The sequence below is a fragment of the Sapajus apella genome, unplaced genomic scaffold (genome assembly GCF_009761245.1).
Source record: "Sapajus apella isolate SASKATOON/1434 unplaced genomic scaffold, GSC_monkey_1.0 scaffold13, whole genome shotgun sequence".
Lineage (NCBI taxonomy): Eukaryota > Metazoa > Chordata > Mammalia > Primates > Cebidae > Sapajus > Sapajus apella.
This window is the reverse complement of record NW_022436953.1, coordinates 739774-765072: the sequence shown is the minus strand read 5'-3', so window position 1 is coordinate 765072 and position 25299 is coordinate 739774. Positions and strand designations below refer to the sequence as shown.

Genomic DNA, 25299 nt, shown 5'->3' with positions numbered 1-25299 from the left:
TGATGCTCCTCTGGCCTCCTTGGTGAGCTGCTCCTGGCATGACTTCAAGGCAGATGTCAGCTGTCCTGCCACATTGGTGGGGCTCCCAGCCTCTCCCTGGAGAAGCTTAGATTTGCAACCCCTGTGCACTGGTCACTTCTCCGAGCAGAGCCCTTTCCCCCAGCACAGCCTGGGTTTTACTTGCCCAGCCCTGTCACTTCTCGCCTCAGTTCTCTCTCTTTTCAAGCCACGTTAAATCCTGCCTTTCCCAGCCCTAGGCCCACTCCTGGTCCTTATCCAGGAGAACCCAAAGAGGCTGCCCCTTAGAGTCTAGATGAGCTTTCCTGAGAAAAGTGATGCCTGTGAAGGGTGGCCTGCCTGCTGGGTAGCCTGTGCATCCCTCAAAATACCCTAAAACCCACCTGGCTTGCGCCTGTTCAGCAAAGAGCAGTGTAGTAGGTGGTGGCAGTGACCCTGCAGAATGACTTCTCCTGAGATTGGGTACCAGGCCATGAGCCCAGCTTGGGAGCGTGTGAGTAATTACCCTGTGAAACACACTGCCGCGACAGAAGCAGACCAATTTGCCAAATGTCATTTTTGCTAAAAGCCAATTTACCAAAAGTCAATTCATGGAATGGCCAATTTGTCAAGTGACCGATTCATCAAATTGACACACTTCTTTTAACTATTTGGTGTGAGTTGACTAGTTTGCATTTTGTCTTTATTAGAGCGGTTTAAGAACCATTCCATTTGTCTCTGCTGCGCTCCAGGTGTTTGAACTGTAGTGAACCCACCCCAGCCTCTTCCCACAGATGAATGGTGGAGCTTGGGGTCTTCCTACAGGAAGAGGCTGGGGTGCAGCAATCCGACTGTCCTTAAAAGGCTATTGTGAAGGGAAATGGGAAACTGCCCAACTAAAACCAAACTGTTAAAGGAAACAAAAAATTTAGCAGATTGATCCTTTGCAGAATTAGCTGGTCAGTGACTTAGCTTTGTGTGACTTGGTGTGGCTGAATGTCCTTGGGCCCCCACTGGGGACGCCAGTGAGGGTCTCACTTTTCTCTCCTACGGTCATCTCTGTTTTTGGCAGGGGTGGCGGTGGACCTCCTTGCGGTAAACCATCTCCTACGGTCTCCTCTTTATAGAGATTTGTGAGAGGCCTCTGTGCTTGGTTTAAGACCCAGGAAAGGCCACTCTACTCCCAGGGTGGTTTGTCCATAGACTTGGCAAATTGTGTAAGACACCCATCTCGGCAGTCGCGCTCGGCTGTGAGAAGCCCAGGGCCCATTGACAGCAGATGGAAAGGGCTTCGTAGGCTGCTCTTCTCTCTTGTTTGATATTTCCACCTATTTCTGTCTTTGTTTTTACTTCTCTGATTTCTGTTTTCTCGCTCTATTTTATAACGTATCCTTAAGACTGCCCTCATTGCTTCCTGCAACAAGGCAGAGAAGGCATTCGGACCTTCTCTGATGGCTGTCCCCTTGGCCTATTTCCCACACTCCAGCCCTGGCTTTCCCAGATCCTTGCTCCTGCAGTTCTACCCCCTGACCTGGTAGACTTGTCCCGGAGCAGGGCACTGTGCCTGTTCTTCAGGGAGACACAGAACCTGAGCTGGCATTGCTGTATTAGAGACTCTGGAAGATGCAGTGTCTTCACCTGGCAGAGTCAGATGCTCATATCTGCACGGTGCCCGTTTCCCACCTCCACCTCTGTGTCTGTTGGAAGCTGGCCTGCCCCCTCATCACTGTTGACTGGGGATTGTTTCTGCCACACTGTCCTCTGCAGTTTCCTCTCAGCCTGGAAGCTTCCCCACTGCTTACAATTGTGAGCCTGGCACCTTGGCGTATTTGTCACTTGGCAGATTTTTTTCCCCATTTGTCTCCTCCAGCAGGGACTGGGGAGGGTGGGCACTGGCATTTGTTGAATGCCTACAAAGCACCAGGTGCTAGAATCAGCGCTTCCCATGTTACTTTTTAAAACTTTTAATTGAAGTATAACATATATTCTGAAAAGTGTACCAATGAGTGTACAGCTCACCACATTTTCACATAGTGAACACACTCATGGAACCAGAACTAGATCAAGAAGTAAAACGTCACGAGTACCCGGAAGCCTCCTGTACCTCCTTCCAGCCACAAATCCCTGCTCCCCCCGTCCCAAGTAACTACAGTCCTGACTTCCAACAGCACAGATTAGTTTTGCCTATTTTGAGCTTTATGTAAGTGGCACATGTGGTATTTAATCCTCACAAGTCAGAAGAGGGGGCTGTGATTAACCCTCCTCTACCCATGAGTAACTGGACTCAGAGAGGTTAAATAACTTGCCCAACGTCACACAGGCAGCACAGGCAGTAAATGATGGGGCTTGGAGTCAAGCCCAGGGTTGTCTGGCTCCAAAGCTCATGTCCTTTCCTCTATACATCAATTCTTTGTCCTCCTGCGCCACCTCCCCTGCCCCCGCCATTGTGTGTCTGGCCTGGGAACCTCTGAAATCACTGGTCCTAACTGTTCCTTGTAAGTGCCTGAGACAGCAGCCTTGCCTCTCATGCTCCCTGCTGTATCGCCGGCAAAGATTAGCAGGTCACCAGAGGCCTCCAAGGTCTCTGCGCTCAGCACCTGGTGTTGAGTAAGCGTGGAGGCCTTGCCCTGGTATTCACATGCAGAGGGGCCTGCATTCCTCTGCCTGCTTCATCGGCCCTCATGGCCTGCTGCTGTGCCCTTGCCCTGGTGTCTGGGACTCGTGCTTGCCACTTGCTGTTGGCAGAGTTAAAGGACGAAGCTGGTTGTGTCTCCTGCACACCCTGTGCCTCTCGCTGCTGAGTGGGACTCAGCCTCTGAGCTGCTGTTCCGTGGCAGGACCGTACTTTCGCTTCAACGTGGGGCTGCCTTGTGGGGTGTGCCCCTGATATCTCCATTGTGGGAACGCATGCTCAGTAGCTGCACAGCAAACAGCCAAGCTCGAGGAAATGTTACCCTGGTGCTTTTATGGAGCAGCATCCCTGGCAGCTTTGTGCCTCTGCCTGATGAGGCTTCTGCAATGTTAACTCTGGTGGTGCTGGAGGGAGGGGGCCGCCTCAGGAGGGTTTGCAGCTTCGAGGTGGGCAGGGGGGGGGGGGCACCTCTCCAGCTGATGGGACCTGGGGCATGCTGAGTGCTCAGGAAATGTAGATGGGATCAATAAGGGCAAAGCTCAGACCCCACCATCCATGGTGTCAGGCCCCCAAACCACCTGCAGGAACTTGGACACCAGGAGCTCCCTGGGACCATGTTGGCTCTCCCACATTTTATTTATTTTTAAATTTTTGATATAGGGTCTCACTGTGTCACCCAGACTGGAGTAAGTGGCATGATCACAGCTCACGGCAACCTCTACCTCCTTGGCTCAACAATGCTCCCAACTCAGCCTCCTGAGCAGCTGAGACTGCAGGCACACTACCACGCCTGGATAATTATTTTAAAACATTTTTGTGGGACGAGGTCTTGCTATGTTGCCCAGGTTGTCTCTCACTCCTAGGCTCAAATGAGCCTCTTGTTTTGGCCTCCCAAAGTGCTGGGATTACAAGCGTGAGCCACTGTGCCTGGCCTGTGGTTCAATATTAAAAAAAAAAATTTCCAGACTTCACAGAGCATATGTGAGCTTTAATTCCATGAATCTTCTCATCCTCTTAGGAGTCGGACAACTGGTAAAGGAGAGGGAGTCATCATTTCTTCAGAGCCGCAGAGCTATAACCGCTCTGTACTTAGTAGCGGCAAAACTTGCTCAGTATTTAATAGTTGGAAACCTTACAGACAATACAACTGATTGTCACCCACTGTGTGCCAGTCTCCTCCTACAATCTTATGTTACAGAAAAGGAAACTGAGACCCAAAGAGGCACCAGTTGGTGCTGGGCTTCGTTTTGAATCCAGGCTGCAGGACTCCACTCCCACACTAGCTGCCGTGCCCTGAGGCTTCCTTTGGGGAAGCTCGCTGATCTGATGACCCTGCCATCCACTCCAGCTGGTCTGGCTCATGGCAGTCATTGCAGAGAAGAGGGGGCAGTAGAGCACCCAGGATTAGGAAGAGGAACTCGCCACGCAAAGGACTGCAGCCAGGCTTAGAGGAGGTGGCAAAGGCAGCTCCCAGAATCTGTCCTGTCCTGTGTGATGTTTTCTTAAGAGATGGAGTCTCATCTGTCACCCAAGTTGGAATGCAGTGTTGTGATCACAGCTCACTGTAACCTTGACCCTGTGGGCTCAAGTGATCCTCCTGCCTCAGACTCCTGCGTAGCTAGGACTACAGGCATCCACCACCATGCCCGGCTGATTTTTAAACTTTTTGGAGAGATGGGGTCTCACTATATTGCCCATGCTGATTTCTAACTGGCCTCAAGCCATCCTCCTACCTCAGCCCACCAAAGTGCTGAAATTATAGGTGTGAGCCACTGCCCCTGGTTCCATTCTGTATTCTGACAAGCTGGAGAAGTCAGGGACCAGGTTAAAGGAAACTGAGCTTGTGGTGAGCGGGACCCACTCTGCACCAGTATGGTCTCTGATACCACCGCTGGGTCTCCTTGGTACCCTGGCCCCTACCTGAGCTTGACTTCTGGAGAAGATGAAACAAATAGATTCACACTGAGAATCAGCCGACTGATAAGCTTTCTACTTGCATCTTCTGGGAGCACCTGAGCCCCCTTCTCTTCATGGGAGGGTGGCCGGCTGGGGTTGCTGGATGCTTCCAGGCTGAGTGGGAGCTGCTTTTGGTGGAGCTTGCCTCCTGGGTCTCTAGATCTTGGCGAGGTTTGTGAGTGGACAAAGCTCTGGTCTCTGAGTTGAGGCCCAAGGCAGCATGATTCAGGTCCTTGTGATCAAATGCTCACCGGAACCCACCTTGAAGGTGAATTAGACCTCGTCCCTGACCTGGAGCCAGGCGCGCACGTGCAGGATGCACGCAGGGTAGATGTGTTGTTTCATGGCTGGAGAGAGCAGGCAGGGAGGGCACCGCGGAATTAATTCCCCTGCTAGGTGTGAGGCATAGGATCTAAAGAGAGGTGTGGAGGGTGGGCGGAGACAAAGGCAGGGATGGTCCAGCAAGATCCCAGGAGTACCTCCGAGGGGCATGTGCATCCCAGCATCCCACCCACAGGCATTGGTAGACTTCCTCCTGCCAGGCCATCCTGCAGCAAGGACCTGGAGCACACACTACCCTTCGGAGTCTGTCTCCCATTCCCTGGCCTGAGCAGGGAGCCAGAGCTGGGACTCCTGACCTCCTGCCTGGGCTGAAGATGCCAAGGCTCCCTCTGCTGTGAGTGCTGGAGCTGATTCACGCGGGAGCCCCACACCTGCTCCTCACCCATGCCCTCAGGCGTCTTCCATGCAGATGAGCAGGAATGCAGGAAGGGCCTCTGGGACAAATGTAGCGTTTGGTCCCTGCTCCCCAGCCTGTGAGGGCCTTCTCTGTTCCTGGGAAGGTGGGCCTCGGTGAGCTGCAGCTGAGGGGTTGGTAGCTGCTCTTCCCTCTCTCCACTCACTAGGGGTGTCTATGTCCAAGTCTCTCCCACTTCGGCCCCCAAAGAATAGGAGTTGACACCTCTGCCCGCTTGCTTTGAAACGCTAACCAGTACAGAGGTTATAATCCAGTTTGCTTTAGCTCCAGCTGGGGACATTAAAACATTTTCTCACACCTGTAATCCCAGCATTTTGGGAGGCCAAGGTGGGTGGATCATGAGGCCAGGAGTTCAAGACCAGCTGGGCCAAGATGGTGAAACCCCATCTTTACTAAAAATGCAAAAATTAGCCAGGCGTGGTGGCATGCACCTGTAAGGCCAGCTACTCAGGAGGCTGAGGCAGAGAATTGCTTAAAACCCTGGAAGGTGGAGGTTGCAGGGAGCCAAGATCGCGCCACTGCACTCCAGCCTGGGTGACAGAGTAAGACTGTCTCAAAACAAAACAAAAACATTTTACACCTTCCCTCTGCTGGAGGCAGCACTTCTCAGACTTCAATGTGCACCTGAGTCACTGAGGGATCCTGCTGAAATGCAAGTTCAGACTCGGGAGTTGGGGCTCAGAAAATATGCTTTTCCAACAGACTTCCCAGTGACAAGGCTGCTGCCAGTCCACTGGTGGCAGGGACTCGCTTGCTGAGTTATCTGCAGTGGAGTCCTGGGCAGCCACTTACTGATAACAGCCGTGCAAGGCTGCCCTGTGCTGGCACCAGCGACTGGTGGGCATGCTGAGTGTGTGACACACAGCACACAATCCCATGCTCCCAGCATCCCTGGGAGGTCAGTATCGTTGCAGATGTTGGAAACTAACTGTGGTCCTGCTGGAGGTCCTGGAGTGGGTTGGTGGGAGTCAGCCTCCTGACTCCCAGGCCCTGACCCTCCCTCCTCCTCCCTACAGAGCCCAAAAGACAACTATTACAGTTTGGCTGTTGCAGCCAAGTCCGCCAGTCCTGGCCCATACTCAGCTTTAGTTAAGCCGTATGATAATTATTCCCATTTTACCATGAGAAGACTGAGGCTTGGGAGTTAGAAGATACAAATGAGGCCGGGCACGGTGGCTCCCACCTGTAATCCCGAGGCAGGCAGCTCACCTGGGGTCGGGAGTTCAAGACTAGCCTGACCAACACGGAGAAACCCCTGTCTCTATTAAAAATACAAAATTAGCTGGGTGTGGTGGCACATGCCTGTAATCCCAGCTACTCAGGAGGCTGAGATAGGAGAATTGCTTGAACCTGGGAGGTGGAGGTTGTGCTGAGCTGAGATCATGCAATTGCACTCTAGGCTGGGCAGCAAGAGCAAAAATCTGTCTCCATAAAAAAAAAAAAAAAAAAAAAAAAAAAGGCCTGGCATGGTGGCTCACACCTGTAATCCCAGCACTTTGGGAGGCCGAGATGGATGGATCACAAGGTCAGGAGTTCAAGACAGCTTGGCCAAGATGGTAAAATCCCCTCTCTACTAAAAATACCAAAAAATTAGCCAGGTGTCAGGAGGCTGAGGCAGGAGAATTGCCTGAATCCAGGAGGCGGAGGTTGCGGTGAGCCGAGATCGCGCCATTGCCCTCCCAGCTTGGAAACCAGAGCGAAACTCCGTCTCAAAAAAAAAAAAAAAAATTAGCCAGGTGTGGTGTCAGGTGCCCGAAATCCCAGCTACTCAGGAGGCTGAGGCAGAGAATTGCTTGAACCCAGGAGGCAAAGGTTGCAGTGAGCTGAGATCATGCCACTGCTTTCCAGCCTGGGCGATAGAGGGAGACTTTATCTAAAAAAAAAAAAAAGAAAAAAAGAAAAAAGATGTGCATGAGGCCAGAGCCTGAGTCCTTAATCCAACTATCTTCTGACAAGGATCTAAGCCCCCAGATGAGGTACCCCGGAACCCTTGGGCTGCCCTGGTTCAGGGAAACACGCGGGCTGCAGGGGGCTGAGGGGCAAGCCAGGCTGCCCAAAGCTTCCATGTGGCATGAAAGGCAGACAAAGTAAAGCCTGTGCCCTGCAGTGGCAGCCGAGTGGGCAGCAAGAACCCAGAGGCCAGTCCATCCTTGGCGGGTGCCCAGCAGCTCCCTGTGTTCTCCCACCCCCACCCCCACTGCTAATCCCTTTAGAGGCTGGGCTGTCAGCAGGGACCAATCAGGTTAGAGCGTGAAGGCAGATTAGCAGCCCGAACATGGGGTCTTGACCTCGGCTTCCCCAGCCCCTGCATCCCCCAGCCCTGGTAGAGGATGGGGGGATTGGCAGAGTGTGCAGGAGGAGAGACAGCCAGAGCGGGGTGCCTGGGGATGGTGCCAAGTCAGAGTGTGGACCTGGCAGCCCCCTTCTCTTCAGGGAGGGCGACCCGCTGGGGTTGCTGGATGCTTCCAGGTGGTGTAGGAGCTATTTTTGGTGGAGCTTGCCTCCTGGGGCCCTTGATCTTGGCGATGGGGTTCAGGCTTTGCCTACAGAACCCTTGCCTTGAGCTGGTGCAAGCTTGGAACCACTCGAGTGTGTTTAGTTGTTATTACCCCGAAGGATGTGTGAAGGGCAGAGGCACGGTTGATGTGACATCATCCATGGTAACAAGCGCTTGCTCGTGCTTGCCTTCCCCTCCTGAGCCTGCCTCTCACTGGGTCTGCAGCCTGGTTAGGCAGAGCAGGCACAAGCAGCTGCAGCGCAGCTGAGGAGCTGTGGCCTCTCACTGTGCAGAGCCAGCCTGTCTGGCCCCGAGCCCCTGCCTCCCCCTTGGCTGGTCTTAACTCCTTGTTTTGGCCAGGAAAATGCCAGAGGGATTAGAGCAGGGGACTTATGTAAGGATGCATTTTAGTTCATTCAGCTAAAAATTACTGAGTCCCTGCAATGTGCCAGGATGCAAAGGGAAGTGAAGGAAAGTGGCAGAAAGTTACGGTCTGGAGAGGGAGATGGACATTCACCAAGAGTCAGTGCTTTATCACATGCAGTGCCCCTGTATTTTATTACAAGCCTGGGTTGGTGCTGAAAAGGAAAGCAGGGTGCTGAGAGCCTGTTGCAGATGGAGCAGCTGACTCGGGCTCAGGGGAGGTGTTTGTAGAGTGAGGTGGGAAGGATGAATAGCGTGTCCTGGGTGCTGGTGAGGGACAAGTATTCTAGGCAGAGGTCACAGCAAGTGCACAGGTCCTGTGGGTGGCTGGAAGGGTCTGGGAAACTGAAGGAATGTCAGCAGAGGTGAGGAAGTAGGCAGGGGCGCCTCTCCCATCAGATCCTGCAACGTAAGTGCTGCTTTCCATCCCCATGTTGCAGATGAGGAAACTGAGGCCAGAGAGGTTACGTGACTTACCCAAGACCACGGGCTTAAAGTAGGTGGACTCAAGTCTCCCCTTGACACCCAGCTGTGGGCTTTCTCTTCTGCACCCTTGCCTCCCAATCAGTGCTTACTGGACCAGCAACCCCACGTCCCCAGGGTGCTTGTCAGAAGCTGGGACCTCGTCCCCCATCTCAGCATCTGTTCCAGCCCTGTATCTCCCCAGCACTGTCCTGGGTCCTGCTCTGGGGATCTGCCATGGTGCCCTTGTCACTGTTCTGCCTGTGCCCTCCTTCTGAGCCCCTGTCTGGCCCTGCTTCCCCGAGCTGGGACAGACCCCCACTGCCCAGGGCTTGGCGGTTTGTCCTTCCAGCTGCAAATCCCACCCGTTTCTAGGACAGCCGTTCTCAGGATGTCTCATTCTGCCCGGATGCATCCCGGCCATCTCCTCCCTTCGGGGCCTGTGACAAGGCCACATGGGAGGAGGACGGGCAGGAAGGACTCGGTTTGAGGGAGACGAAGGCGGCTCACAGCCCCGGGAAAAGTGGTGGGGAAAGGCTTAGGTGGTGCTTTTGGGGAGTTTCCATGCAGACCAGGGGCAGAAGACATGACAACCTTTATTTTAAAAGGACCTAGGAAAGATGAGACAAGTACTGGCAAGGTAGGAAGTCAATTGGAGCAAAAAGAAAAAAGAATAGCTTTGTTCTGGTTTGCGATGTGGTTTAGGCATCCAGGTCCAGGGAATGCTTCTGGCGCCCCCTCGTGGGAAAGCTTGAAACAACAGAGCCCTCGGGTTGCTTGGGTTGTGCTTAGCCGGCATTTCTTGAATACAGCTAAATGGAAGTTCTGGTTCAGAAGCTTCAGTACATAAACTCACACAATCTTCTCCAAAGTCCCACGTGGTAGGTATTTTACAGTAGGGCACCTGAAGCTCTCAGGTGCAGAGCTTCCCCAGGCCCAATGGTTGGTCAATGGCAGAAGCAGGAGTTGAACCTAGTCCTTCCCTCTGCAGGTGCAGGTTTCTAACGCCACCCGCTTTGCTGCCATCAGGCTGCATTGTCCTGAGGCTTCCAAGGTTCACCTGTTTTCCTCTGGCCTCTCCTGGGGCCCCAAATTCACTTTCCTGTCTTCATTTAAACAGTGTGGGCTGGCTGGCCAGGGTGCAACAGCTCCACACCCAGCTTTGGGCCATCCATCATCTCTTGACTGGCTCTTGGCCACCTGCCTGCCTGGGGTTTGTGTCTTTCCTCTGTAAGCTTTGGTGCCCCAGAACACAGCCTGAAAGATGGTCAGAGCTGGACACAGTGCCTGTGCCTGTTCTAAGTACTTGGGAGGCTGAGGTGGGAGGATCACTTGAGCCCAGGAGTTTGAGTCCAGCCTGGACAACACAGTGAGACCCTGTCTCTACAAAAAGATTTTTAAAAAATAGCCAGGCATGGTAGCATGTGCCTGTAGTCCCTGCTACTCAGGAAGCTGAGAAAGGAGGATCAACTAAGCTCAGGATTCAAGGGTACAGTGAGCTGTGATTGAGTCACTGCACTCCAGCCTGGGTGACAGAGTGAGACTCTGTCTCCAAATAAATGATCAAATAGGATGGGGGTGGTGGCTCATGCCTGTAATCCCAGCACCTTGGGAGGCCAAGGTGGGCAGATCACGAGGTTGGGAGATAGGGAGATCAGACCATCCTGGCTAACATGGTGAAACCCTGTCTCTACTAAAAATACAAAAAATTAGCTGGGCGTGGTGGCGGGCACCTGTGATCCCAGCTACTTGGGAGGCTCAGGCGGGAGAATTGCTAGAACCAGGGAGGTTGAGATTGTAGTGAGCTGAGATTGTGCCACTGCACTCCAGCCCAGGTGACAGAGCAAGACTCTGTCTCAAAAAAATTAATTAATGAATTAATTTAAAAGATGGTCAGATCACAGCCCTCTCTGGTCCATCCCGTCACTCTCCTGGCCTATGTGAGGCTTCTCTCAGGGCTGACACTTGCTTCCTAGAACCTCTGCTTCTCCCATCATACGAGACTCTCATGCCGCAGTGTCTTTGCGTAGACTGACCCTGTGTGGAGTCTGCCTCTCCATTCTCCCTCTTCCCCACTTAGTTTCTGGTGTGAGTCCTTATAGAACTGCTTTTGCTGAATCGTACTTTGATGCTATTATAAGCAACACATGCTCGAATCCCATTTATTATAAGGATCCAGTGTTATTGATTAGGCTACACTGTCATTCTTAATAAAGACCCCTGGGAAAATTCTTGCCTCATCTTACTGCCAAGCCAGCTGTACTCCTGAGAAGCTGATCCTTTTAGACTTATGCATGTCCCGTGGGCACCGTGAGCAAACCAGCTCTCCTTTCTCGTTGGCTCTCAGCGAGAAAGCTCAGAGCCCAGTTCAGCCCTGTCTGGTGTGTGCTCATGTGGGGCATGCATTTTTAGTACCTGCCATTGATTTCTCCTCTTCTCTGTGCCTCATTTTTCATTCTTGCTCTCTTGCTGTTTTGAAAATCCCTATAAGCCACCTTAAAGCCTTTCTAGAACAAGGTTGGGTCTAAATCGATAAGCAAATCAATACAAATAAAAAACCTTCCTTGCAGGGTTGTGGTGAGGATTAAATGGAATAATGAATGGATGTGAGTGCTGGCCCCAGCGTTTCTTCCCAGGCTTGGCCAAAGGGTGAGTGGCCAGCCGGGCTGAGATGAGGGTCCCACTGGAGGTCCTGCCTTCTTGACTCTGGGGACATCCTCAGGCTGCCACTCCTCTCACTGCCACCTGGCTCTTAATGCTGTCATCTCCTTGAGTCCCTGTGGGTCAGCAAAGGCAGGAAGCTGTGTCTCTCTTCTCCCCAGAGCCCCTCTTTCAAAAGGTGTATGGCCAGCAACTTTCCTCACCTCCTTTCTGGGATCCCAGATCCCCTAAAGAAGCAAGCACTTCACCTGATGTGTATCTTAGTCTGTTCTGGCTGCTATAACAAAATATCTTATTGGGAGGCTAAGGTCGGTGAATCGCTTGAGGCCAGGAGTTTGAGCCCAGGCTGAGCAACAAAGTCAGACCCTGTCTCTACCTGTAGAGCAGGTGTAGTCCCAGTCCATCTTGTGGTCCTAGCTACTTGGAAGGCTGAGGTGGGAGGATCGCTTGAGCCCAGGAGTTCAAGGTGTCAGCTATGATTGTGCCACTGCACTGTGGCCTGGATGACAGAGCAAGACCTTATCTCTAAAAAAATAAAGAGTGCCATAGACTGAGCGGCTTATAAACAGCAGAAATGTGTTTCTCACAGTTTAAGAGGTGGGAAGTCCAAGATCAAGATACTGGCAGATTTGGTGCGTGGTGAAGGCTGCTTCCTGCTTCGTGGATGGTGCCCTCTAGCTGTGTCCTCACATGGAGGAAGGGGCAAGGCAGCTTTCTGGGGTCTCTTTCATAAGGGCACTAATCCTGTTATAAGGATGAGCTCACATGACCTATCACCTCCTAAAGTCCTCACCTCCTAATACCATCACATTAGGGATTAGGTTTCAACCTATGCCTTTCTTGGGAGGAAACAATCATTCACACCATAGCAATGTGTCTTGCAGGTGGGTGGGTCTGCACTGGTGAAGAGCTTAGAAATCTTCTGGCCCAACTTATGAATCAGACAGATGAGGAAACTAAGGTCCTAAAAAAGGAGAAGTGATGTAACCAAGTCCCTAACATCATTTCAGCTCATTAACTTGAGTCTAAGGATGCCCCTCCCTTCCTCAGGGTCATGCCTCAAAACATCCCTGGATGAATCATCGGTTGTTGTGTAACCAATGACCTCAAAACACTGCAGCTTTCAAGAACAAACAATAAACATCTGTGATTTCACAGTCTCTGGGGGGTGGCTGGGTGGTTCTGGCTTGGAGTTCTTGATGAGATTGCACTCAGAATGTTGGGTGATTGTATCATCTGAAGGCTCAGCTGGGGCTGGAGAATGTATTTCCATGATGGCTGGCTCACAGGGCTGGCAAGCCTGTGCTGGCTGCTGGTGGGAGCCTCAGTTCCTCTCCATGTGGGCCTCTGCAGAGAGCTGCTTGTGTGTCCTTGTGAACTGGGCTGGGCTCTCCCAGACAGGGCAGTCCCAGAAGGAACAAGGAGGGAGCTACAATGTCTTTTATGATCTGGTCTCGGAGGTTATCGATTACCGCTTCCATCACATGCTGTTCTTCAGAAGTGAGTTACTGAGTCCAGCCCACATTCAAGAGGTGGAGAATGAGTCTCCGTCTTTTGAAGGGAGGAATGCCAAAGAATTTGTAGACATATTTTAATCACCACAACCTCCCACGTACCTACACCAGTCATACCAAATCGCATGAGATACCCGAGCCTGCCTTGTTCCTTCCTGTCTCTGGGCTTTACACATGCTCTTCCCACTGCTTAGAACACCCTCTCGGCCGGGTGCGGTGGCTCACACCTATAATCCCAGGACTTTGGGAGGCAGGGGCGGGTGGATTACAAGGTCAGGGGCCAACATAGTGAAACCCCATCTATACTAAAAATACAAAAAATTAGCCAGGTATGGTGGCAGACGCCTGTAATCCCTGCTACTCAGGAGGCTGTGGCAGGAGAATCGCTTGAACCCAGGAGGCAGAGGTTGCAGTGAGCTGAGATCATGCCTTTGTATTACAGCCAGGTGACAGTGTGAAATTCTGTCCCAAAAACAAAACAAAACAAAAAAACCCTCTCCTCATTTTCTGTTTCTGTCTGGGACGCATCAACTCTGAAAGATCCGATCAGAGACCACCTCCCCTCCCTCCGGCAGAATTGCTCACTCACTCCTCTGCACTCTCCCATCTTTTTGGCAGTACTGCTCCTCCAGCCATTGTTGAAAGCTGGCATGTGCACCCCATGAAAGCAAGTCTTTGGGGGTCCCCAGCAGATCATCAGCTCTCAGCACACATTTGGTGGAGCGAAGGAGTGAGGGTTTCCTCACTGGTTTTCTGTCTGTGCCTCTTCTGGGCATGAGTTCTGTAGGGTCTAGGGTGGGCCATGCACCTGTGGTTAGAGCACTCTGGGCATGAGTGCTCTAGGGTGGGCCATGCACCTGTGGTTAGAGCACTCTGGGCATGAGTGCTCTAGGGTGGGCCATGCACCTGTGGTTAGCTCTGCATCTGCAAGCCCAGCCCGGCCACTAGTATCTGCAGGCACTCCACCAAGGTGGGCTCGGTTTTGTGTTGGGCTCCCGTGTCAGCCTGGGCCCCTGGTTGTTGGGGAACTCGCATGACCATGAGCCCCAGTGCAGGCAGTCTCTTGTTTACCTGTGTGACCTGCACAGCCCTGCTCCAAATCCAGTAATTCCTCTGCCAGCCTACTCTGCCCAGTGGCAGCACCCCACTTAGGAAGATGGAGAGAACAAGTCCACAGTCGAGGAGAACCATCAAGCCATTAGGGCAGATGCCACCAGGGCAGCAACTTCTTGTATGAATCAGAGAGATTAAGATGAGGTTGTAGCAGCCAAGGAGCTCTCTAGGCAAGGAAGAGATGAGAACCAGGATTAGCCAGGCAAAGACTGAAATGTGCCTCTCAAGACATATGGGGCTGGGGGAGTCGCTGCATAGACAAGCAGCAGGGAGTGGGCTGCTGGGGGCCCTCTGGGGAGTAGCCTAAATTGGTGGAATTTGGGGAATGTCTCCAGGAATACTGACAGACTACACAGGGGAGCTGGAGATATGGCACAAGTAACCAAGATTGAAGACGAAAGATGCCGAGTGCAGAGCAGGGAGGGGAGGTGGGGGCGGGCAAATGCGGGAAGAGGAAGCTGCCCAGCAGGAGGGGAGATGCCTCAGGGATGGCAGGACGGCTCTGGAGGAGGGACAGCTGTGTCTGTGCTGCAGGCTTGAGCCGTCTCCTCTCCAGGAAAGAGGGATGAAGGACAAGGGGCACTGATGGTGCCAAGGCCCCTTCTGACACAGGTGCCTGGCTGCTTTTCTGAAGGCTGTGGGGGGACAAGACAGGAGGTGCTGGGCTTGGGGGAGGGAGCGCAGAGATGTTGGTGCCCACTCTGGGAGGGTTGGAGGGCAGTTGCTTTGCCAGGTTCTTATTTATCCCATTTTGTCCACGAGGAAACTGGGCTCAGGAGGGAAAATGTGCCTTGCAGATGTACAGCCAGGAGGGGGAGGGCAGGACTCAAATCCCAGGCTCTTCCCTCCAACTGCAAGCCCCCAGCCCAGAGAAGGGGAGGTGACTGGAGACCGAGATCCCTCCAGGACAGGGTGCATCTCTCCAGTTCCATCATCCATCCATCCATCCATCCATTCAACAAATGCTTGCCGAGTGGCTGCAGCGGGTCAGGCCCTGTCCTAGGTGCTGGGGTGAAATGGCAGCTGGTGCCCTCTAGCTCACCTGCCCCCTACCTTTGCGATTCAGGGCTCAGCACACTGCTGGGTTTCTCAACAGGGAAACCCAGACAGAGCAGTGGTGGCCTTGACAGTCCAAGGGGCAGTATGCAGTGGGTAGGGAACTGTGGGCTGTGTTCTCAGACCCTGTGGGGTGAGGGGCTGAAAGGAAGGGCACTATCAAAGCCCACAGGCCTGGCCTGGGAGGAGGAGGTGGGGCCGTGGTACTGCCTGGCACTACGGCCCACATCAGGACGGTCCGCCTCTGGTGTTCACCTTCAGGACCCTGGTGTGTCTGGTGCAGGGCTCTGAGGCAGGCGGCCCAGGTCCAGCTCAGATCAGTGACTTCACAACTCAGAGCTCAGTTCCCTCCTCTGTGAAATGGGCCCCCAGGGCTGCTGCACAAGCTGGGGCTCTGGGACCTGAATGCCTGGATTCAAATTCTGGAGCCACTACCCTCCAGCCTGGTTACCTTGAAGAAGTCGCTTAGCTTCTCTGAGCCCCCCTTTTCTCCTCTATATAATGGGGATGGTGATCATATCCTCGCCACGCTCCTGGGAAGTACTCAGGGCAGTGCTGGCCTGGGGTGGGGAGCATGTGGCTATAAGTAGGAAAAGCTGACCTGGAAAGGGGTGTTGGTACATGTCTGTGGATGCCAGGAGGCTGCTGAGAGGCAAGAGAGGCAGGAGGACTGGTATCAGAGGCCAGGACCTGCCAGGGAGCGAGGAAGGGCCCCAAAGCTGGCCTGGAACTCACTGAGGCTGAGGATTTGCAGCCCCAACAGTGCCCCCTCCCTCACACCAGGGCATTAGTGGGGAGGCATGAGGTCCTGTTATCCCAGCCCCCAGCGTGCTCCTGACTCCCTGTGACCCAGGCTCTCGGAGGTGCCCTGCTGCCTGCATTCCCCAGGAGCACAGGGTTTGGAGTCAGGCCCTGCCTGGAGTTAAAGACCTGGGTGGGCCACTGGCTGGCTGGGTCACCAGAGCCAATTCTATCTGTCTTGAGTCAGCTTGCTCACATAAGACACAGAGCATAAGCCCCAGACGCACTCGCCACAGACAGCCCAGGGCGCCGTCCTTCCCGCCCTGGTGGCAGACATGGGTCATCAATCCACCTCCAGAAGCACTTCTGTTGTGTGCTGCTTTGCAGCCCTGCACGATGCTGTGGGGGACTGAACTAGCCTCTGTGGGTCTGGTGGGCTGACCTCTGTGGGCATTAGGCCATTCTCGTATTGCTAATCAAGAACTGCTGAAACTGGGTAATTTATAAGAAAAGAGATTGATTTGGCTCACAGTTCTGCAGGTTGTGCAGGAAGTATAGGCATCTACTTCTGGGGAGGCCTCAGGGAGCTCTTACTCCTGGCAGAAGTCAGAGGGAGAGCAGGCACTTGACGTGGGAGAGTGAAGAGGAGGGAGAGTGGAGGGGGAGACGCCATACCCTTCAACAACCAGTGCTCCCAGAACTCACTGGCCATCCGGAAGTCAGCACCAAGCCAGGAGGGATCAGCCCTCGTGACATGATCACCTCCCACCAGGCCCCACCTCCAGCACCGGGGATTACAATTCAGCATGAGATTTGGGCGGGGACAGATATCTAAACTACATCAGGTGGGGTCTGGCAGGGCTGATCATAGCTGTCCGAGGCTCTTCCCTTCAGCTGCAAGCCTCCAGCCCAGAGAAGGGGAGGTGGCTGGGGACTGACCTCCCTCCAGGACATGGTGTGCCTCTCCAGTTCCATCATTCATTCATTCAACAAATGCTTGCTGAGTGGCCGCTGTGGGCTGGGCGCTGTCCTAGGTTGCTGGAGTGCAGCAGCGGCCGGTCCAGTGCCCTCCAGCCCACCTGCCCTTCTGCCCTGACTCATCACGGCACTCTGCAGGAACCTCTTTTCTCATCTGTGTTTTCTCTCCCTCTGGCTTTATCCTCCCAGGGACTTGAGTGAGAATGCCATTCAGGCCATCCCCAGGAAAGCTTTTCGGGGAGCTACGGATCTCAAAAATTTGTGAGTACAGGCCTGGGAGGGAGAAGGGTGCAGGGGTTCCAGGGCCCCTCCTGGCAGCATCCTCAGGGTGTCCCCGAACCATGTGGTCCAGGCAGCCAGGGAGCTAACCTGGGCTCTTGGAGGGCTGGTGCCAGCATCGTCTTCTGGAACAATCTGGGGCTGGAGGAAACATGCAGCCCTTGCCTCTCCCTTGGGTGTGATTTCGTGTGAAGAGCCAATAGGGTGGGCTCTTGTGGACCTAGTGAAGCAACTTATCAGCATGGGTGATATTCTCAGTCCATTTTGATGGCATAGTGTCTGTGCCCTTGTCCTCCATTGCCTGCCTCGTATTTGGGTTGGGAGAGCTGGGTTTGAATCTTCTCTTCTAGTTACATGTCACATAAGCTGCTGCAAGTCAGTGAACATCACTGAGCCTCGATATATTGTTCTTGAAAATAGGGCTAAGAAGATCTACTTCACAGGCCTGTTCTGAGGTTTGAATGAGACATGGAAGTAAATACACTTTGTCAAATGCTATTTAAATGTAATGGCTTATTATTCAAATTTATTCTGGTCCAGGCTTACCACCTCCCCCAGGTCTGACTACAACAGGGATGGCAAGCGCCTGGCATGCTTGTCACACACACTCCCTCCCACGCCTGTGGCAGACATTGGTAATCAATCACGACATTCTTTCACGTAGAGCTCACCTCGAAGCTTCAGTTTATTCTGACAGCAGCAATCCAGGCAGCCACCTCTAGTCAACCTCTTTGGCACTCAGGCTGAAGTCTGTTTGCCAGCTCTGGCTGCCACTGCTTTGTGACTCTCTCCTTTTTCACCTGCCAGCACCAGCTAGGTGGTCTCCAAAATGTGTGTGTCTGTAGGGGGGTGCCTGCTCCCCAGGGGATATGTAAGGTTGAGTAGAAGAACATAACTTTTACTTATATTTATGATTTAACTGAAGAGTAGAAAAAAAACTTAAGTTTTTACTAATGTTTACTATTTGGATTGATACATATACACATAACAAACGACTAGGGGCATGCCTCTTTTGAATGAAGGGAGCACACAGTCAAAATGTTTGCACACCCTTACTCTAGGCAATGTGCCCTTCTCTCTACAACCTTCCTTTGCTTCACAGACAGCTGGACAAGAACCAGATCAGCTGCATCGAGGAAGGGGCCTTCCGTGCTCTGCGGGGGCTGGAGGTGCTGTAAGTAAAGCAGGGAAAAGGAAGGAGGGGTGTGGAGGGCTCTGCTACGCAGGTGCCAAGTGCCACAACCTGGGAAGCGGGCACCAGGGAGATAGGAAGGGGGAGGCCAGTCCTCCTAGAATCACCTTGGAGGAGGGGAGGACAGTCCCTCATGGGTCAGAGGAGGGAGAACAGGGCCTCGTGGGTTGGAGGAGGGGAGGACAGGCCCTCGTGGGTCGGAGGAGGGAGGACAGGCCCTCGTGGGTCGGAGGAGGGAGGACAGGGCCTCGTGGGTCGGAGGAGGGGAGGACAGGCCCTCGTGGGTCGGAGGAGGGAGGACGGGCCCTCGTGGGTCGGAGGAGGGAGGACGGGCCCTCGTGGGTCGGAGGAGGGAGGATGGGCCCTCGTGGGTCGGAGGAGGGAGGACGGGCCCTCATGGGTCGGAGGAGGGAGGACAGGGCCTCGTGGCTTGGAGGAGGTGAAGATAGGCCCTCATGGGCTTGAGGGCTTGTGCCTGCAGTAAACAGTGTGCTCTGGTGTAACCTGCTCAGGATGAAACCCAAGAGTTTCTGCCACTCGGCCTGGAATGTTCCCTCTTTCCCCCTGCCTATCCAAACCCCACTCTTTCTTCCAAGCCAACCCAAGTCTGGGATGTGTCCCATCACCCGCCCCGCTCCATCTCCCCATCCTACCAGCCTTGGAGTCTATGGTGCCATTGGCTCGCAGTCACCGTCCCAGCTTGGGGCTTTCCCATGGGGTGGGATCTGCCTCATGCTCTTCGGCTTAGCCCCTCCATGTCTAGCACCATGCTGGTCCACTTCAAGGTCTCCCTGTTTGTCCCACATCAGCTCCTACTGGGCAGGTGCTAAATGGTTCTGGTTTCTCCCGATCAGGACCCTGAACAACAACAATATCACCACCATCCCCGTGTCCAGCTTCAACCACATGCCCAAGCTACGGACCTTGTGAGTCAGCCGGGGCAGCTGGGAGTGGGGCAGCCAAGCCCGGCTGATGCCAGGGGGTGGGTGGGATAGGAGGTGAGGGTTCTGCAGACAGGTCATGGAGCTCATTCTCCCTGAGACCCCCAGAGGCCGGCCTAGGGTGAGGGCTCTATGCAATCAGAGGTGGAAAGAGTTGAGATACCCAGTTGCAGGCCATCCAGTGCCGCTTAATTTGGTTTTCCCTTGGAAAACAAATGATTTGTTTTTGTGCTTGAAAATGAGCCTGGTGGTTTGGGGCCGTGAGCCTGCGTGAGCTCAGTGCGATGACCTGGGCTTTGCTGGGCACATTCCGGCCCAGGTGTGCCCAGAGCATGTGGGAGGGGAGGGGCAGCAGCGGGATCCTCATGGGACTGTGGATACTCCCGGGTTGGCGCTGAGCCACCTACTTGACTAAATGTGTTTGGCTTGAACACAGCACTGGGGGCAGCCTCCTGCCTGAGGTTGGGGGTTCCCACAATCTGGCTGGGCTGGCGGCCCAGATGGGTTGTGAGCCACCCTGTCTTCCTGCAGCCGCCTGCACTCCAACCACCTGTTCTGTGACTGCCACCTGGCCTGGCTCTCACAGTGGCTGAGGCAGCGGCCAACCATCGGGCTGTTCACCCAGTGCTCAGGCCCGGCCAGCCTGCGTGGCCTCAATGTGGCAGAGGTCCAGAAGAGTGAGTTCAGCTGCTCAGGTGGGTACAGGCCACTGCCAGGCTCTCAACTGTCCAGCGCCACCGCTGCCTCCTGCTCTGCCTCTTGTTCCCACCCCTAACTTCAACATTGATACCTGGCCCCGCCCATCACCTGACCCCGCCCATCACCTTCTGGCCCCGCCCACCACCTCCTGCCCCCCACTATCTGCCTCTCCTGCCCCATACACCACCTCCCGTTCTCACCATGGCCTTTGTCTCCGTGTGTCACTTCTCATCTGATCTCCTTTTCCCTCCTGTTCCTTCACTGCCTCGTGCACTCAGCACCTGCTTTGTTCCATCCCGTCCTCTTTCTGGTGTACTCAGTGCCGCCTCCCACTCGTCCTCTGGGCTCCTTGCCCCTGCTGTCACCCCCTCACACTCCTGTCGCCTCACCTCTGCTGCCTTGGCAAGTCATTGAATTGGGTCCTCTAACTTTGGCTCCAGGGGAGGTGGGTCTCAAAGCCCATGCCCCTTCACCTTCCCCCTGCGGTTCTGTGATAGCCTCCTGACTGGTGGCCCATGTCCTCCCTGGCCCCTTTGATGTCCCTACTACAGCCAGAAGACCAAAAAGAACCCACGGGTCTGGGTGGGAACTGCTCGTGTACTCACCCAGCCGTCAGCACTGCTGTGAGAGTCTGAACTGCTCTCAGGCTCCGCAAGCCTGGCCAGGGCCAGCACTGTCTCCCTGCTTCCCCCTGCCTGCAGCTCCCCCAGCTGCCTCTGCCTCTGCCCCTTCCTGGCACGGGCTCCCCCACCCCCTGGCCTCACAGGCTGTTCCCCTGTCAGGCACACCCTTCCCTCCCTGTTGCCTGCCTACTCCTCCTCGCCCTGCAGAGCCCAGGGAGCCTTCTGTGATCCTACGTGAAGCCCCGCGTTGCGTTTCTGGCACATCCTCAGTACTTTGTCTTCGCTTGGTGCAGGAAATGCTAGCTGAATGAATGCACAGTTCTCAGATTTGTGACAGAGGATTTGTTTATTTTTTGTTGTTGTTGAGATGGAGTTTCGCTCTTGTTGCCCAGGCTGGAGTGCAATGGCACGATCTTGGCTCACCACAACCTCCACCTCCTGGGTTCAAGTGGTTCTCTTGCCTCAGCCTCCCAAGTAGCTGGGATTACAGGCATGTGCCACCACGCCCGGCTAATTTTATATTTTCAGTAGAGACAGGGTTTTTTCATGTTGATCAGGCTGGTCTCGAACTCCCAACCTAAGGTGATCCGCCCACCTCAGCCTCCCAAAGTGCTGGGATTACAGGCATGAGCTACCATGCCCGGCCTTGTGTCAGATGATTTAGAGGCTGTTTCCCCCAGTCTGTGGACTGGGCCTGTCAGCCACAGTGCTCTGAAGGAAAGCATCTCCTAGGCTCAGCCTCCCTGCCTCAGTGTAAGGCTCTGGGCTATGGCTGTCACCTCCTTCATTGCACTGGCAGACACCCAAGACTGGGCTTGAACACCGCTGTACTCAGCAGTGCTCTGTGTGTGTGTGCGTGCAGATGTGTGTGTGTATGAGTGTGCCCGTGTGCTAGAACATGTGTGCGTACACACGGGTGTGTCTCAGGTGTGAGCCAGGACTGCCTCTGCATCATTGCAGCTACCACAGTTTTTAGGAATAGGAATGGATAATTCACTGGGACAATTTTTATTTTGAAATGAAACCTTTTTCTTTGCATTTGGAAGACTGTGGTTTCTATTTTCAGACATTAGTTTTTCCTCTGGGTGTGATCACCCTGGCAACCCTTTTCCTTTGAAGGCTACTGTCACAATATGCCAGGAATCCATGAGGCTTTGCCTCATTTGGTCCTGGTGCCCAGTTTTTGGGGCAGCCAGGAAAGATATTTGAGGTTAAAATGCTGGTGGGGATATCAATTGGCTTGACCACTCTGCAGAACCGTCTTGCAGGATCCTCTAAGGCTCAGTTTATGCCCGCCCTGTAACCCTGCAGCTCCACTGCTAGGTGTGTGCATTTTTTTCTGCAAAAATGTCCAAAAATATTAAAGGCAGCTTTTTCCATCATAGTCCAGATTGGAGACAACCTGAATGTCCACCGACTAATTATGATATACCCATATAATGGAATACCACTCAGCAATGAAAAAGAACGGACTACCGATATACACAGCAACGTGGTGAATCTCAAACACTGCGTATTAAGCAAAAAAGGCAGACATAAGAGAAATTACTGTTTCATTTACGTGACGCTCAGAAGTGAGCAGAGCAAATCTTTGGCGATAGATCTCAGAATAGTGTTTACTTTGGGGAAGGGGCAGGAGAGAATCTTCTCAGGTAATGGAAATGTTCTATGTTGAGGTTGTGGTTCCACCAGCTACGTGTTTCAGATAGAGTACTTTGTATAAGTTCTACCTCCTTCAGAAAGAGCGTTTTGTATAAGTTATACCTCCACATTTTCAAAGGCTCTTATATAAGACACTGGGCTGGATCCTGGTTTTACCACTTACTAGCTGTGAGAATTTCTACAAATTAATATCGAGGACTCTGTTTTCTCAGCTGTAGAATGACAACAGTAATAGGTTCCTCTTAGGCTTAAATGCGATACTGCATGTACTACACTTACAGCATGTGGCACAGAGTAAGTGTTTAAGTGTTTAGAAACAGTCATTGTCACCCTCATGTGACAGATGAGAGGACTTAGGCTCAGAAGTGTTAAGTGACTTGGACTAGAATCCGAGCTTCAGAACTGCAGGCCAGGGTTTCTTAGTGTATGAATCACACACCACTGCAATTCAGTTTAGATTCAAGGGCAGCAAACATCTGACAAATACCCGCTGTGTGCCAGGCACCCGCAGAGTTATACCGATGTCAGGAATCATTTCATTAGTGATCTCTGCTGGTTCATCCTCATCCAGAGAAACTGCCGCTGTGCACCCCGTCCCACCCATCAGTCTGTATCTGGGCTAGAGGGAGGTGCTGATGCGGGACAGCCTGAGGCCACACCCCCCTGTTTCTGCAGGCCCAGGGGAAGCAGGGCGCGTGCCCACCTGCACCCTTTCCTCCGGCTCCTGCCCGGCCATGTGCACCTGCAGCAATGGCATCGTGGACTGTCGTGGCAAAGGCCTCACTGCCATCCCGGCCAACCTGCCCGAGACCATGACGGAGATGTGAGTACAGAACAGGGCAGGGCAGGTGCTGGGGTGGGCACAGGTCCCTCCCCTTGGCAGGCCTGGCTGTAGAGGTCCAGTGAAGAGCTGGAGTAAGTACCACCTCAGGGCCCCTGAGTGATCATGGAGAAGACATTGTTTGCTTCTGCTGGGCTGAGCTTTGTGTCCAGGGCTGGGGAGGCGGTGTCGCTCTGTGTGAGTCTGCTGGAATCGGGTTCTCGGCATCATTTGTAGGCCCCTTTCGGCCTTAAATGCCTGGGATGATGGAGCTCGAGTCAGAATTTTCTCTGCCTGTGCCAGTGCCCCTACCCCAGACTTCAACTTCTGGAAGGGGTAAGGGAGCAGGGGAAGGAGGGCCAAAGGCTTGTTCAGGACGGGTGAGCCCAGCAGGTAACCCCCAGGGATGGGGTAACCTGGGCCCTTATGCCTCCCATCCATTTTCTCTCCACAGACGCCTGGAGCTCAATGGTATCAAGTCCATCCCCCCCGGAGCCTTCTCACCTTACAGAAAGCTACGGAGGATGTGAGTGCCTCCAGCTGCTTCCTGGGGAGCTGGCACAGGGCTGACAGAGATCCTGGGTGGTCCCACAGCCCTGGGCCAGGCCCTCACTCAGCCCCTGCAGCTGAACGGCCCTGGGCCAGCCACTTGGCCTTCCTGCCCTTCAGGCTGCTTGGCTTGTGACACGGGGACCTCCTTGCAGGGCTGTTGTGTGGCCCAAAGGGAGTGCTGAGCCTAAGCCTGGCCTGTGACCGGAGTTACTTGTCATCCTCCCATTTCAGCTTGGGCAGCAATTAAGGATGGAAGGGAGCTAGGAGACTGCCAGGATGCATGGGAAAGCCTCATCCATAAATTCCCAAGCTGGAGTGCCCCCTCATGCCCGGCCCTCAGACTGCACAGGGAAATACCGGCCATGGGCTTTGAAATGGAGGGATCTGGCCTCCCACTATTCTAATTTCAAAGCACCTCACACTGCCCCCATGGCATCTATGAGGTGAAGGGACTGGGAAGGGCTCAGTGGCCATTGAGAAATTCAGATGCCCCCTCTCCTTCTGCTCACCTTGCAGAGACCTGAGCAACAACCAGATCGCGGAGATCGCACCCGATGCCTTCCAGGGCCTCCGCTCCCTGAACTCACTGTGAGTAGCAGTGGCAAGGCTTCCTCAGTGGTCCAGGGCATCCCCCGAGGAGGCTGGCAGGGCCCAGGGCCCCTCTGGTAGGTGCAGGAGGAGGAGCAGGGCTATGCCCCCCTCCACACAGCCCCTGCCCATCCCAGCCTCAGTGGGTCATCCTTTGGCTGCAAAGGGTTTGCTGTTCCAGCTCCCTCTTCCTCACTGGTGGACGCTCCGACGCTGGGAGCGGGAGAAGTGTGGAGAAGCTCGGCAGAGCTGTTGCCCCTGGCAACTGGGATGTACATCCTGCCACGGTGAGGATTTTCCCAGCATTCTTTGCACAAGCATCTTGGCCCTGTCCCCCATTGAAGCCCAGCATGCTGTGCTCCTGAGGCCTCTATGGTCACCACAGGGCCAGTGAGCACTGGGTCCAACTGTGATGTCTGCCACACCTTGCTATCTTTTATCCCAAATGTGATGGATCCCAAGATGCGGTGGGTGCTGCTGGGACAGTATTTTCCCACTCGCCTTCCAGTGTTTCCCTTCCTTCAGGGTCTGCTGGGGAAGTCTGTCAGTAGAACATACAAAAGGTAGTGAAGCACCCCCCTCTCACTCACCAAGTTCCTCCCTCCCCGAGGTCGTACAGCACTTTGTCTGTATGCAGAGCACACTCAGAGTGCCCTGGAGTTGGGCAAGCTCCCTGTAGGAGGGGCCATTTTTTACTCTAGGGGATGAGTGTTTTCACCTGCTCCTTGGCAGCACAGGACACATGCTTGGCAGAGACTAGAGGCCTGGCGAGTACAACAGAATGGAACTCCCCCGGGGAGTGTGGGAGCCTGCCAGCTCAGTGCCTTCTGTGCATGCCATCTTGGAGCAGAGTCCAAGTAGTGGGTGGGGCCAATTGTGAATGGCACTCCGGAAGTTGTGCAGTGCACACCCTATACAGCTGTACACGACAGCCTGGTGAGGGGTAGTTTTCATTGGCTGAGGAGATCAGATTCTGAAGGTGGCCTGTCAAAACTCAAGGCCCTTCCTCTGAGAAGTGAATGAAGCTCTCCTAAGTGGGAACATGGCAGTCTAAAGAGGTAAAAGGTGAAGAACCCATCCTAGTGGGTTTCTGTTGTTCATGGGTACCTGGTCACAGCTGCCACCCTGCGTATAGGAACGTGGATGACTCCAGTCT

General features: G+C 53.9%; 1 protein-coding gene across 5 annotated transcripts in view; it reads left to right on the top strand.

The window, feature by feature from the left end:
• SLIT1 (slit guidance ligand 1) overlaps positions 1–25299 on the top strand; it is a 189857-nt gene that overhangs the window by 107295 nt on the left and 57263 nt on the right. For all 5 annotated transcript variants that reach the window (XR_004269883.1, XR_004269881.1, XR_004269882.1 and 2 more), the window contains exons 5-11: positions 16977–17048; positions 18169–18240; positions 19113–19184; positions 19731–19894; positions 22859–23006; positions 23458–23529; positions 24072–24143. Coding sequence is in view for 2 of the 5 variants with exons in the window: in XM_032281172.1 (XP_032137063.1) it covers positions 16977–17048; positions 18169–18240; positions 19113–19184; positions 19731–19894; positions 22859–23006; positions 23458–23529; positions 24072–24143 (672 nt within the window). In the remaining 3 variants the exon portion in view is untranslated. The remainder of the gene's footprint in view (positions 1–16976; positions 17049–18168; positions 18241–19112; positions 19185–19730; positions 19895–22858; positions 23007–23457; positions 23530–24071; positions 24144–25299) is intronic.